Consider the following 15,132-nt stretch of genomic DNA (forward strand, 5'->3'; position numbering starts at 1 on the left):
TAAGCCGCCTGCCTTCTAGGGCTGAAGCCCCTTTCCTTCCCCAGCCCCGGTCCGGGTCCCCGAAACTCTCACACCCGGCGTGGCTGCAAGCGCTCTCAGGGAGCCAGGCTTGAAGAACCGGAGCAGCCTCCGAATTCTCCCATCCCCCCGGCCGAAACCTGCTGGTGGCTCCGCCCCCACCTCCGCTCGGGCTACGCCCAGTCCTCCGCCCGCCTCCCCCCCTCCCCGGCAGCATCGGCCGCCCCTCCCTGGCTCCCTCCGCGTGCGCCTTGGGCCGCGCTCGGTCTGCAGCGGTAGCTGCCGCGGCTGCCTCGCCAGTTGGCTGGGGACCCGGCAGGAGGTGGCGCGCCCGGGACGCTGCGGGAGGGTGGAAAGGAGGAAGGGAGGAAGGCCGGGCCTCCGCGTAGCCCGGCCCCCGCCCCCCGCGGCCCTCCCGCCTGAGCCGGGCTGCCACGCGCGCGCACACGCACACACAGACACACGCATAGACACACGCACACACACTCGGGCTCCCTCCGGCGCGCACGCACGCAGCGCCCTGAGCAGACCAGCGCGGCGGCCGCCTTCCCGGACGCCCGGACGCTGGAGGGCCCCGACCCCGGCGCGGCTGATGCGCGCGCGCCCGCCCCGCAGCTCCGCGAGGCCCGCGGGACCCACCCCGCCGCCTCGGGGGCTGAGCGAAGCAAACTTCGTGGACCGGCCGACGCCCGGCGGGGACCCGGCCGCGTCCCTGCGCGCCCTGGTGGGCGCCGGGCTCTCGGACCCTCGGGCACCAGGCTGCCTCGCCCGCTGCACCTGCTTGTCTCCCTCTCCGCTTGCTGGGGACTCCAGAGACGCCGCCACTTCGCAAACTTTCCCACACTCCCCTCGAGGGGGGGCGAGGAGGGGTCAAAGGGGAAGGAGGTCCCGCGGGCCGCGCTCCCGCTCCCGCCCCTGCTTTTCCGGCGGGAGCGGGGGGCGGGGTGCGGAGGGCAGCGCGGCGCCCGGCGGGGCCGCTGTGCATGGCCCTGCGCAGTGGGGCGCGCTGCTTCGGCCGGGTCTGGCGCAGGGTGTCGGGGCTGCCGGACGCCTGGCCCCGGCGCTCGAGCAGCCTCCTGTGCCTGTCCGCCTTCGCGCCCGCGCCCGCGCCGCCCCGCCAGCCTCCCCGCCCCCCGCCTCCCCGCTGCCGCCGCCGCTTACAACTTGGAGGCGGCGGCGGCCGGGCGCTGCAGTGGGACGCGCGCGGCTGCGAGCCTGCGGGACATGCCCCCCGCGCCGGCTCCTTGCTGGCGGCCATGAAGAGGCAGAACGTGCGGACTCTGTCCCTCATCGTCTGCACCTTCACCTACCTGCTGGTGGGCGCCGCCGTCTTCGACGCCCTCGAGTCGGACCACGAGATGCGCGAGGAGGAAAAACTCAAAGCCGAGGAGATCCGGATCAAGGGGAAGTACAACATCAGCAGCGAGGACTACCGGCAGCTGGAACTCGTGATCCTGCAGTCGGAGCCGCACCGCGCCGGCGTCCAGTGGAAATTCGCTGGCTCCTTCTACTTTGCCATCACGGTTATCACCACCATAGGTAAGGGCTGGGCGCGCCCCGGGAGGAGCCGGGGAGGCGGCGAGCGCGCGGCGCGGGGCTGGGTGCGGGGCGCCGAGCGTTCAACGCAGTCTGTCGCTGGGGCTCCTCTGGCAGCGCCAGGTCCTTTCTCAGGAGCCCCCTCCTCTCCTGCGCCCCCTCGCGGACCCCACCCGATGCTCCCCTCCGCGCGGATGTCGGGCCCGGCGTGCGAGCCCCAAGCGAGCGTGCCGGAGCCGGGAGGGCGGAGGCGCCACTTTTGCGAAGAGAGTGGAGCGCTAAGAATAATCGCATAGCAGACACCCACCCACCCACCGCCCCGGCGCGGCTGGGCTGCGCGGGGTTCCAAGCCTTACACTTACTGCCTCTCCCGGAGTTGGAGAGGGCTGGCCTGGCACCGCGGCACGGACAGGGACTCAGGTGGCAGGGGGCTGCTCCTGGAGCGTGGCAGGCGCTGGCCCCTCGCCAGCCTCCAGCCGTCTCTGAGCCCAGACTTCAGTTCTCCTTCCTGCTGGCGCCTCTTCTTCAAATTCTGGAACTGGTGGTGCCAGGCCCCGGGGGAGAGAGTTTGCTGTCTAGTGATTGGAGAGGGGGTGGCAGTGGGGTGAACTGTGCTAGGAGCAAGGTCCAGGGTTGGGGGCGGGGCAGGAGCGTCCCACCCCCAGGCTGACAGTGATGAAGGCAAGTCTGCATATTGCCCAGAAACCGAAGTTCAGCCTCAATCTGGGCAGAGAGTCAGTTGGTAGACCCTGGGGATTCCTGTGGGTGAGCAGTCCCTGGTGGGTGACCAGGGCAGTCCCCACACTGAGGCCTGGGGTTTGGGAAAACTCGCAGACATTACACTTTGAGAGACACCTTTGGGAACTCAAGCAGGTCACTTTATCCCAGTGGGTGTGGAGATGGTGTCCCTGGCAGGAGGCAGGTGGTGTCTCTGGTTTGCAGGTTGTCCCAGCAGGCCACCCTCTCCCTCCACAGTCACCTCGTCCATCCATCCTGGCCTGTCAGGGCCACCATGTTGGCCTGGGGTGGTCTGTCCTGTCCCCCTCCAGCCCCCCCCCCTTTGCCCAGAGAAGAGGCTTCCTCACTCCCACCCCTCTCCTCCCTCCCTCCTGCCTTGCTTCTCTGGACCGCCTCTGATTTTCCCCTCGATATTTTTCTTTGTCTGGAAAGCTCTGCATGCTGACAAAACAGGATTTCTCAGTGCCATATGCAACAGGAAGCACTAGCACAGGACGGCCTGTCTTTCCTTCTTGGTTGACAAGACTTTTTAGAGAGTCATCTTGTTTGCAATGTTTAATTCATTGGTGCAGGTTTTTTATGTTTTTGGAAGGAAATTGTCCTCCTGTTGTCTCCATAACCAGCTTTGCTGCCGCTTGCCCCATGCCCTTGGCTCAGGGGCCGAAACACAGAAAAGTCCTTCCTTTCCCACCCTGTCCTTCCAGCGCCTGAAAAGGCCAGTCGCTCATTACCATCACGTCTGTCTTTAAACTTCCAGAGTGTACTGTGGCAGTAACACGCAGAGGTGCAGGTGGCGATCCTAGGGGACGGGCCTGGAATAGGCCTCCCACACTGACCACCGCCGGCAGGGGAGAACCCATCCTTCCCCAGCTGTGTCTTTAGTGAGCTTGACCCAGGCCAGGTGACGTCTGGCAGTGAACTGCTACATAAGACGTGTGGCCGGTCCTGAGAGTTGAACTTCAGTATTAGGTGACGGAGTTAAAATCAAACCCAGAGAGAGACAGTCTATTTACCTGAGAAAAGAAACAGACTGATAAAGTTCTTATGGAGGTGTGTTTATTGACTCTGATTGGTAGTTCTGGGCATATGCTTCTAATGGTTAAAGCTCCACAGAGAAACTGGCAGGAAAGTACGAGCAAAGGAAAGTACTGTTATCTCAGCCAGGGGTGCGGGTGGGAGTCGAATCAGTGTAGGACCACAGAGGTATCAGATGATTATGCTGATTTTTCTCAATTCCTTGATTGAGTGTTCAACTGGCTTTCTGGAAAGAAAGGTGGAAATAGGTATGTAAAGGTGGGAAGGAAAGACTGTCCTCTCTCAGCTGTCCTGCAGAGGAAAGACACTGAACTTGGAGCCTGAGTCCAGCCATACTAGAAGAGCATGGCGACGTGGTTTCCCTGCTCCCAGCCTCAGTTTCCCCACTAGAAGGGGCATTGCACGATAACCACGTGCAGCTGCCCGGCATGTGCGGTGCAGTTAGTACATCTGCATTCACGCTCTGTGACATGGCACAAGTCTCGTGCTCTCTGCCCTAGGAAGCTGTGTAGCAGAAGCGCTGGAATTTACAGGAAACAAAGCACCTTTCTACTTGATTCTGTTTGTTTTCTTCTTTTTTAATATAAATGCAAATTAAGGTGCTCCTAGGCCTAGAACAAAACCCAGCCCCAAGCCAAGCCCTCCAAGGAATTGTCTCCTACTGGACAGTGATGTTAATGAGTCAGGTTATTCTTCACGGGTGTTCTTGTTTTTAATCTAACCTTGAGCGATTTCTCCAGCGGGCTTCAACTTTGCGCTCACGTCTGGAGGTGGGGCAGGAGGCCCTGGCGCTCTCGTCAGCTAATGAAGGCCGCTTCTCAGAGGCGGTGATTAGCTCACTCTGGGCGATGGATTTTAACAACATATGTAATTACCACTTCACATGGGGTCTGCGGCCGCACCTTCGTGCAAGACTTTGGGGGGTATCACGCTGAATGCCACCAGCTCTCCCAGAAGCCCAGGGCATAGCCACCGTTGTTACCAGGAGGGGAGAGCAGAGGTCCAGAGGCCTCTGAAAGGGCAGGCGTGCCGCCGTCATTAATCCGGCTCTGGTTGCCACTCCTGTCCACTTGTTTCTTTTGACGTCTGTGCCACTTGTCGCTACTTCCTAGGACATTCTGTTGTTGCCTTCTAAACTTGGGAAGCCCTAGACCTTTGGAACTCAGCACCCCATTTAAGATGGAAAACCCTACAGGGCCCTTCCATGCTTGTCTGATCAGCAGGACAGTTGGAAAACCTCCCGTCCCTTCCTAGACAGGGTGGACGTCGGGAGGGCTGGCCAGGGCCTGCGTGGGGCTGTGGAGTGTTTAACGTGAACTTGTCTGCTTGTGGCTAAGGCCTGGGTGCACTAGGGACCCCCAACAAACTTGTAACTCCTACAGAGAAACTGGCAGGAGGTGCATTAGGCCAAAATTGTGTCCCACAATCAGCTGTTCCTCCTGACGGCAGGACAGGAATCTCCACAAGGCTTCCTTCTGGAATCTAACATTTGTGGTTGTAGTTGGTACCACTTCAGGATCGTTCAGGAAGAAGAAACCACACTTAGAATTCAGGTCTCCTGTGCAGCGCCAGGAGGGTGGTTTGCAGACTGGTGTGTGTGAGGGAAGCAGGGAAGGAGACTAGGAGACAGGGACATGTGGGCTTTCTGTTTCTGCCGCAGTTCGGAGGAGTGGAGAGACTTACACATGGGACAGTGTTTCCTCAGGCTCTCGGGGCCCCTCTGAAGGCAAGGGTGGCTGCTCCAGTAATTGGGGTGACTGCCCTAGAAGCCCGGGTGGGGCACACTCTCAGAAAAAGTTTTGGGACCCGTAGTTTCCTGGATCAGCTCTGGTACCTGCTTGGCTCCAGAACACAACGGGACGCATCCCTCTTCTCGTGCTTACACAGTTTTCACAAAGTGGAGAGCGTTTCCTTTTTTCCAGCACTCCTGGGTGTAGTTTTCCATACGTGGTTTACACTCTCACCATGTGCCTGCCCCTGCCTTGTCTCTGCTGCCTCTGAGGCTCTGGGGACAGTCTAGATGACAAGATAAGGCCTGGCCTTGAGGCAGGAGGGGAGCTGGAAACCCAAGCAGTTGGTTGCAGTCCAGCGTGCAGAGCGGGGACAGCTAAGCCCAGTTAACCCCTCCCGTACCACCTGCGTGGACTGCATACTAGAGGGAGTGTTGGCGGGTGGCCCTTGCACCCATCTCAGGGGTCCTCACCCCCTCCAGGAAGTCTTCTTGGCTTTCCTCTGTGCTACTCCCTGCCTCCCTGAGCTGTGTCCCCTGCCCTCTGGGCCTCCTCCAAGTCCAGCATGGTTGATACCACTTATTCTGGCCTGGCCCAAGCTGGGTGCTTCCTCCCCTGGCTCGGAGTGGCCACCTCGTAAAGGACTGTAGAATGGAAGCAGGCCCTCATGGGCTGAGCCTGCTGATGCCAGACGCAGCCTGAAGCTTCCACACACATGCGAGGCTGGAGGGGGTACTGTCCCACTTTGCAGATGCGGAAACTGAGGTGCTGATCAGGCAGCACGCACTGAGGCAAAGGGACTTGAACTTGTGTTGCATTCAGGGTCTCCTCTCTGGAGGCTCCAGCGTGGTGTCGGCCCTGGAACCAGGGAGGGGCCTGTGGAATATTCCATCTGTGTCTCTCTGTTTCTCCCTTTAACTCCACCACTTAGGAGACCTGCTCAGTCAGAGCCAGGTGAAGGAGCCAGTCGCCTAGCCCACCGTGGGCTGGAAGGCAGGGGTGGGTTCCCTTGTGACTGTCCAGAGTAGCAGCTGGCCGTGTGTGGGAGGCTCGTGCCTCCCGGGGACGGCTCCTCCTCCCCAGGCCCTGCCGGGACCTGGCCTCGCTCCGCGGAGACCCCACCCTCCCGTAAACACGTCTCCCGTAAACACGCCTATTTATAGATGTCAAGGAGGAGGTAGAGAAGTGAAGCAGAGAGGGCTTCCTTCTGACTCTGGATCACATAAAAGTGACAGCTCTTCTGAAGCGTGCGGAGTCACCGAGCTGAGTGCCGCAAGGCAGGGGTGGGTATCAGACAAGACCCAGTGTTCCAACACCCATTGCTTCACCTGCTCCTTCCCGGGCCACGCTCGCCGGCTGAGTCAGGGAGAGCTGAGCGGGAGCGGGGGAGCCTGGCTTCAGTGTCCATCGCTTCCCCGATGCACCTGTGTTCGAACCTCCAGCCTTCATTCCCCAGGTGCTCACTCACTCAGTCCTCCATTCAGTTGGTTTAGTAAATTGTAATGTTCATACAGAAAACTGTGCCTATCACAAGTGAATTGCTTAATGGTTCCTGAAAACAAGCCATGCCCCGGTAGCTAGCATTCAGAACCAGAACCAGAACATTACCAGCAGCCCAGAACCTCCCTCATCCGTCAGCTTCTGCTTGAATGTCTCTAGTGACAGGGAGCTCATTACCTCACACGTGCTGAAGTGGTTGGTGTGGGTGTAGATGAATGTTGAGGTTAGTGTGTCAGTTCTGACCTGGTGGGCCACCATGTGAAAAGGAGGGGGTTGTGTGTGTATGTAGGAGGCCTTCTGTCAAAGGGGTGGCCAGTCTCGCTGATGGTCACCTGCGGAGGAGCCAGAAGGCGTCCATTTAGAAACTGGAACTCGGTGGGGCCCATGCCTGGGAGAAGAGAGGGAAGCAGTGTGTGGGTGAGAGTGGCGTGGGGAGGGGGTGTTGAGGTGGTCCAGGGTGTGACTAGCATGGGAGCCAGGATGGACGGGCTGCCAGCCCCTGGGACCGGCCCCTCTGAGTCAGAGCACAGAGCAGCCCCACGCTCTGTTTACACCAGGCTTGCCAGAGGACGAGGGAACACACAGGCGAAAGGAAATGTAATGTCTGGTCTCAGTAGAGCCCGGGGATTAGGAGGTAAGGACCCTAGTTGGACCCCGTTGATAAAGGAGGGGCCGTGGGTACCCTTGAGAGAATCCCATGGGCAGGAGAATTCTGGGGCATGAGAATTTGGGTGAGGGTCTTCCCCTCTACCTAGTGGAGTATCCTCTGACGTGCCAGCCTTGGGGTGGAGGGGTCTGGTGTTCATTTCCTTAAGAGATTTTTGTTCCAGGGTCCCTTTCCCTGCCTGTCCCAACTCTGGGACGTCCTCCTGTAGAAAGGTTTCCCTTTGTAGCTACGGGCACCCACGCGGTAGCTTACAGTTCTCCAAAGGGAGGGCTGAGTGGAGCTTGGCTCACCTCCTGTCCCGTCATAATGTTCAGGAATGTGGGGGTAGTCTGGGCCCCCAAGTTTCTCCTGATGATGCTCTTCCTGAACCCGGTGCCTCTCCTCTGAGGGAGTCTGGTCTGTGGGTGCCCCCCAGTCCAGTCTGCCATGTAGGGAGAGCACGTGGTCCAGGAGCTGTGCTTCTGTGAATACCCTGCGTTCTGCGCCCGGCCTTCTGCTTCTGGGCCGTCCTTCCCGCGGTGACGTGGCCCGAGCTTCTGGTTCCTGCAGACATCTCTCTTTGTGCTCCTGGGCCGTGGCTGTTCTGACTTGACCGGGTGGGAACCCAAGGACAGGCCCCAGAGGTGATCTCCCAGCACAAAGCACAATTGTGTGCTGTGGACACAGAGACGGAGGGATGATGGCTGATGGGAAAATTTGCAGCGGGGAAAGAAGAGAAAATTTAGGAGCATCTGTGAGCAGGTTGGGCCGTTGTGCGCAGATGTCAGCCTCTGGGCCTGGGGAAGCAGAGGTGCCCCGAGCTGACGTGTTTGCTGGCCTCGGCACTTCTCCAGCCGTGCTCCTGGGGTCCTGGGGTCAGCCAGGTCCCAGCCACGACCCAGCCTGCTCTCGGAACAGCCGTTGTTAGGTGGTGCCAGCGAGTGGGATGGTGTGCCCTGAGGCCCGTCCTCACCCTCATCACGCTGCCAGCCTGGGAAGGAACCATGGAGTGGCCATGGGTGAAGGGTGGGACCAGACTAGAGGCTGCTATGGGATGCTGGGGGGTAGAGGTAATGGTGTGGGGAGGGGACACTGGGCCAGGCCTCTGGAGAGTGGAGGAGGGCAAATCCAGGCGCTGCCACCAACCTCTGGCTGCTGAACCTGCGTAGAGGGGCTTAGAGGGCAGGCAGATTATGGGGTCTCACAGCCCTGCAGGACTGCTCACGTCCAGCTCATGGCTGGTCCTGGAGACCTTGGCTTCCTCATCGGTGAAATGGGGACATGGAGCTTAGCGTCCACGGTGCCGTGAGCACCAGCGCACATGCGTGTGCAAGACCTTGCACTGCGCCCAGCCTTCCGTTGTCGTGGTGACGGGTAGGTGGGTACCTGTGTGCTCCATCAGCACTGGGCACAGTTGGGAAGTTGTCCTTTGTAGCTTCCCAGCTCTGCCGTCCCACCCACACTCTGGGGACATTGCATCCCTTGCGTTTCTCCAGCCCTACACCGTTTCTGGGTCCTGCAGCCCTGACCCGGTGAGGGGCTGCCTGGTGCCCACTCTGCTCTCAGGAAGCACCCTCGGAGACGAGAGCATCCTCGCTCCAGCTGAGCTTTCCTCTTCCTCTGGTGACCCTCAGCCCCGTGGACAAAGGACTTGGTCCTCTGCTTCCAGCCGCCACGCCTCGGGATCCCGGAGCGCCTCTTGCATGGCACCCAGTTTTGTGTTCAGGCTGCAGCCTCCCCAGGAGACACCTGAGTCCCCAGGGCTGGACACTCAGTGGTCCCAGGCTCACACGCCTGTGCCCCCCTGCTTCCCCCCCACCCCCCGGCAGGAGAACTTTGAGTTCAGTGCTTCAGGTGACACCTTTCCACTCAGTTGGGCCTCGGGACCACTGGGCAGGCACAAGACACAGGCCCCAGCCTTTTGAACTTGAGCTGTTTTAATAGAAGGTGGCAGATTAGGAACCCACCTTGTCCAAAGAGGGAGCTTTTCACTCCCATGGCTTAGACGTGTGATCTCAGTCCCCAAGGGCCACTGTTAATGACAGGCCCATGTGAGTCTGTCGGCAACTGGCAGGAAGAGATACCCACCTGTGAAATGGCCCTTGGCTGTCCCTGGCCCTGCCAGATGTGTGGGTGCAGCCTATTCAGGAAGATGAGAGGCCACCAAGCACATAGTGTCACTAGCCCTTTGCCTGGGGCTGAGGGGCACAAGGGTTCGTGCACTCGAGGTGCCTTGTCATGGCACCCAGCCCTCCACCCTGCTGCACCCTGGGCCCTGCCTGGCCCTCCCGGCCTGTGGCTCCCTCCCTCCGTCTCCCTCCCTGTCTCCTACACACCCTGTAACACGACTCGGCAGTTCCAACCTGGGATCCTGCCCACACTTCCCCTCTGCCGAACCTGGAACAGTCGTTGTGTGACCTGGACACTGGTCAGTAGGGGACAGTGGGTGCTTGTGCTGTGCTGGGTCTGCTCACGTGAGAGCTGCTTGAGGGCTGGGCTGTGCCTTGTATCTCACGCACTGGTCTCTAGATGGTGTTTGTTGATTGCCCGGCAGAGTGTCAGGAACAAGACGCTATATTCAGGGACTGACCAGGGATGCTAGCAAGGGCATGAAGCACGTGACAGCGGTGTCTGGGTCCTGTTGGTCATTTACTGGTGGTGTGGAGGATGGGCACACATCTGGGGTGCTGTGAGTTTTAGGGGCACCCGAGGCCTGCTGGGGGCAGGGGGCAGAGCCTGGGGGCTGGCAGCCACTGAGGGAGCTGTGTACAGAGGTGGTGGCTGCAGCCTGGGGTGGCCCTGGGCCCCCATATTGTTTGTGTGTACACACCTGCCCCCTTGCTGTGCTTCTCCCACACCTTCAAGCTCCACGGTGACTCTTGGACCTTCCGTCGGGTCTTCCGTGGTGCCCACTGGTGGCGTCCCAGCTGCCGTGGGGAAGAGACCAGGGTTTCCTATGAACCAAAGGGGGGATGCCAGTGTGAATGCTGCACAGAACCCAGGGCTGTGCTGAGGCCCGGCTCTGGACTGCTATGCACTGGGTTCTGACCTGACCGGTGACCCTGCCGGGGCCGCGTTCTCCATGTACCACTGACATGTGGCGCTGGACGCTTCTTTGCAGTGGGAGCTGTCTGTGCTCTGGAGGACCCCTAGCTTCCACCTACTAGATGCAAGCAACTGCCCCACTCTCCTTCCCCCGTTGTGACAAACAGAAATGTCCCCAGACATTGCCGGATGCGCCTGAAATGCAGACTCGCCTGTGCTTGAGAGCCCCTGGCCTGGTGACTTCTCTCCGCTGAGCTTCTTCTGCAGAATGTAAGAAGGAGCTGCCTTCCGGATGAAGGCGGCTGATGTGTGGAGTGTGCGCCCTGGGAAAGGGGGTTCTTTCCTCTGTCTGATTACCTGCCCCCTCCTCTCTGGCCAGGGGAGCCAGACAGGGAGAAACAGCCACCTGTGAAGGACTCTTGGGGGAGGTGACCATTGAGTTGAGCTTTGACGCTGTTACCGTGTGGATGGAAATGAGAGCTGAGGTGGGATTGAGGCCAACTTGTTCGGGTGGGCTGAGGTAAAGCCCCCGCAGGTGGGATGGGGGTGAGTCGCTCAGGTGGGGCAGGTTATTAAACTTGCTCAGGTGGGCGGGATGAGTTCCGTGGTGTTGGGAGAAGGGCGGTGGACACTCAGTTTCCACCCCTTAAGCAGAGGCTCTTGGCAGCATTGTGTTGGGGGGAGCCCAGGCCGTGTGCCCCTGCTCCAGCTAGGCTGCATGGCTCCAGGTGCATCTCAAGGTAGCCCCACCCCTTCCCTCCCTGCGTGTCATATCTTTTGGACTCCGTGTGGGAAATGACTTCTGGGGATGCAGGGCTGGCTGGGCTAGGCTTTGAGCCACGAGTCTTGTCTGGGCCCCAGGAAAAGGTCTCCCAGGGATGCTGCAGGGTGTAGAGAAATGTTCTTGCCGAATCCGGTCATCATGAGGGGTCTCCCAGCGTGAGTGCTATTTCTGGGGCGATGACAAGCTCTCCAACAGCACCTTAAGTGTTGGGGAACAGTAGCAGCTGGCAAAATTGGTCCAACAGCCATTTGGGACAGTGTTCAGGCCAGAGGGCCCCAAACACCGATGAAGTGGACACCAGTGTGTGTTGATTCACAACATAAGTCTCATCACTGAAAAGGGGAAAGGGTACGCAGCGGCAGAGAAGGTTTTATAAAGGGGACAAAAGTCCTTATGACTCTTGCGTGGTCCCACGGTCACATACGAGAATGGTATTTGCTTTTCATGTTCACGTTCTCGTCATTCCCCAAATGTGCCCACTGTTTCTTTCTTTTTTTTTTTTTAATCATTTTATCAGAATGTTAAGGATTGTGTTCAGCTGCTAGTAGCAGAGAACCCAATTAACAGTGACAACCAAACAGCAGTTTTATCTTTTTTGGGTAAGAATTCTGGGGCAGGCAGATGGGCTGACAGGTGGGTCCACAATGCTTTCAGAGACCCAGGCTCCTTCTCTTTCTGCTCAGCCCTCTTAGCTTGGCTTTCATCCTCTGGCCGATACCTCATGGTTCCAAGATGGCTGCTCCATCTCCAGCATCACCTCCAGCATTCTTCGTGGCAGGAAGAAGAGGAAGAACAAAAGACAAAAGGAATGTGCCAGCTGAACCTGCTCCTTTCTAAAGAGCTTTTCTGGACAGCCCATTCCAGGACTTACACTTACAGCTCATTGGCCAGGACTATATCTCGTGACCAACCCTAGCTGCAAGGGAGTCTGGAAAATGGGGCATGTTGTTTCTCAAACCCAACTCGGGTTCTGATGGAACTTGAGGAAGGACTGAACCTAGGTATTGGGAGGCATCTATAGTATCTGTGGTGGTGTGCCTAACATTTCAGAGCCTCTTTTCTCTAAGTTTGTATCAAACATTATTTAGTGTTTCTGCAGTCTTCAGGGAAATTCATTTTAACAGCTATATATCCACTAAATGGACATACTATTACCTACGTAACAATTCCTCTATAGTGATTTAAGGTAGCCCTCCTTTTTTCCATTTATAGATAGTTGAACCTCTATTGAACTACTCAGTGCGTATAGATTCTGCTGGGTTTTTACTTCAGCAGCCCTCAGCTACATTGAAGACATTTTTGATGCTCTTACTAGTTCAGAACATTTTCTTAGCAATGTTCGTGTGTCTTGGGCCAGGTCATGCAATGTTGGATGGCTGATGCCCAGTCATGAAAATCCACCCTCATCCCAGACATGGCTAGTCCAAGAGGATCTGTGGGTGCAGTTGTAGACACACGGAACCCACATCCTCCTGGACACCATGGAACCAGGAGGAGTTGGGAGCCAGTGAGCCTTGGTCTTACTCCAGGGATGGGGAGGTTTTGCCTGGTCAGTCTGGTTCAGCCAATTGGCTGTGGTCATTGAAACCTTGACCTGAGAAGCAGCCCCAGTGGGGAAGACTGCCGTGAGTGATTAATTTGTCATGTCTGCCATGGGTATACAACAGGAAGGGTGCTGTGTGTGCTTGATTGATCTTGTCTGCCATGGATGTAGAATGAGCAATGGTAGCATGCTTGCCACATACGTTCCCACCCCGGGCTAGTGAAACAGAGAACTTCAGAGGTGGAGGGCTTTTTTTTTGTCATTGTACCAAGAATGATGTCATTTTGGATAACTCGATGGATATTGCTTGTCCATTGTCTAGTTTGCAAGACAGATTCCCATCTACTACCGTCTTTCATCCATGTGAAATAGGTGGGGTCAAGGATTAACCCTGCTGTGCCGACTGGGCTCAGAGAGGTCCAGTGACTTGCCCAAGGTCACAGAGTAGAATTGGGACGTGAACCCAAGCCTTCTGCCCTCAAGCCCAATGTTCTTTCCATTGCAGCTGAGCCTCTTCCTTGTGCTGTCCCAGACGCTGTTCACCTGCCTGGGATCAGGGGTTGGACCCAAGGAGAATCAGTCTCAGTGATTATTGTGTGACAATCAGAAGGACTCGGAGATCGTCTGGTCCTACTCTCTTGGGGTGGCATCATCGCTTGACCGTCCAGTGACAGGGCGCTCACTACCTCACTAAATCAGTAGTGAAAAGCCGATGTGACATCAGTGTTAAAACAACAGAAGAAGACAAAAGACCTCCCATAGGCTTCTCTTGATATACTGACCAGAGCACCCCAGGACAAGGTAGCCTTTATTCTCTTGCCACAACAATAGAGCTGTCATTCATGGGGTATCTGTGGGCTTCCAGTTTTTACAGACGCTATCTCAATTAATTTCATCCTCTCAACAGCCCTACAAATAGCTATTTTCATGTATTCCCATTTTACAGTTGAGGACATGGGAGATCAGAGGGATTAAGCAATTTTCCCAAGGTCACACAGCTGCTTTGTGGCAGAGCCAGGAGTTATATCCAGCCATCCTGACTTCAGAGTCCGTGCTTGTAATTATGTTGTTATATATTGCTTCTGTTGACCTTCTGTATCAGTTAGCTAGTGACGTGTAACAAATCACTCACAAACGTAGAGGCTTAGAGCAAGGATCATTTATTATGGCTCATAGGCTGTGGTTCAGCTCGTTGGCGGCTCCAGATGGCTCAGCTGGGCAGCTTTTTCTCACTGCTGGTCTGTAGGCTGACTGGGGCAACTCTGTTCCAAACCATTGTGTGTTTTCCTCTTGGTAATGGCAGAGGTACAAGAGGGCAGTGAAAGCAAGTGAGGTCTCTTATGCTAAGACCTAACTGTTACTTGGTCATTCCATCCACACACCATTGGCTGAAGCAAATCACATGATCAAGACCAGTGTCAAAGGGTGGGAAATACACCTGCCCACCAAGAGGCCAAGCAATGGTGCAGTCTCCTCATCCTGCTGGCTGGCCAGGAGCCAGTCTGCACCCCTTGCCAAGCCCCTCCCTGCTCTCCATAATTAGCTGCCTGGTACAGTAGGGAGAGCACAGCTTTGGACTTTCTTCTGGGTTCAAATGTTGTGTATCTCACAGCACTGTTTCCTTGTTTGTAAACCAGACAGGGTACCATCTACCTCTGTATTAGTCAGATTGAGCTGCGTAACAGAGTACTACAGCCTGGACAGCTTAAACAGTAGCAATTTGTTTTCTCACAATTCTGGAGACTGGAAGCCCCAGATCAAGGGGTCTGCAGGAAGATTCCTTCTGAGGCCTCTCTCCTTGGCATGTAGACGGCCGTCTTCTCCCTGTGCCCTCACATGGTCTTCTCTGTGTGTGTCTGTGTCTCCATCACCTCTTCCTGTAAGGACACCAGTTCTGTGGCATCAGGGCACACCCAGGGAGCTCACTTTACCTTCATCACCTCTTTAAAGACTATCTCCAAATATGCTTACATTCTGGGGGGTTAGGACTTCAACCTATGAACTTGGAGGGACACATTTCAGCCCATAGCACCTTCCTAGTGCTGCCATGGACATTTAATAAGAAAATGGAAATAAAGGCACCCCGTCCAGCACCCGTCACATAGCCGCTCAACAAACTTTGGTTCTCTACTCTGGATGTATATGAGTTTATCCAATTGTGGCCAAGGAGATTTTGTTGCCCCAACGTGTTATTCTATCATTATTCTCAAACTCTGGTTATACATTGGGTCAGAATGCTGCTGTGGACCCAGCCCAGGATATGTCATTGAGAGACCCTAGCTCAAAGCCCTGCCCCACCTCCTACTGATGGGGGATGGTGGGCAAACCCCTTTACTAGTGTCAGCCTTGGTGTCCGCATTTGTAGAGAGTGGGAGATCCTGCCTCCTTCAGCGTGTGTTGGGGGTATGTGAAGTCTGCTGTGCTTCTTTTAAACTTCTTAATTGGCTTTTTCAACAGGTAGCATGTAGTACTTCTGAATTTAAATACACACATTTTATGTGAAGTTTTTGGTGTGATTATTTTACTATGGGTATATATAGTGAATGAGTCGCATCTT

The 15,132-nt window shown here is 56.7% G+C and overlaps 1 protein-coding gene across 1 annotated transcript in view; it reads left to right on the top strand.

Annotated features, from left to right (window-relative positions):
* The first annotated feature begins 252 nt into the window (after window positions 1–252).
* Window positions 253–15,132, top strand: part of KCNK9 (potassium two pore domain channel subfamily K member 9) — a 73,065-nt gene continuing 58,185 nt past the window's right edge. Inside the window, exon 1 of the mRNA XM_019724397.3 lies at window positions 253–1,557. Within this exon, the coding sequence (XP_019579956.2) occupies window positions 1,002–1,557 (556 nt within the window). The 5' untranslated portion in view covers window positions 253–1,001. The remainder of the gene's footprint in view (window positions 1,558–15,132) is intronic.

Source organism: Rhinolophus sinicus, chromosome 6, assembly GCF_057876585.1.
Source record: "Rhinolophus sinicus isolate RSI-liver-muscle chromosome 6, RSI-T2T, whole genome shotgun sequence".
Classification (NCBI taxonomy): domain Eukaryota; kingdom Metazoa; phylum Chordata; class Mammalia; order Chiroptera; family Rhinolophidae; genus Rhinolophus; species Rhinolophus sinicus.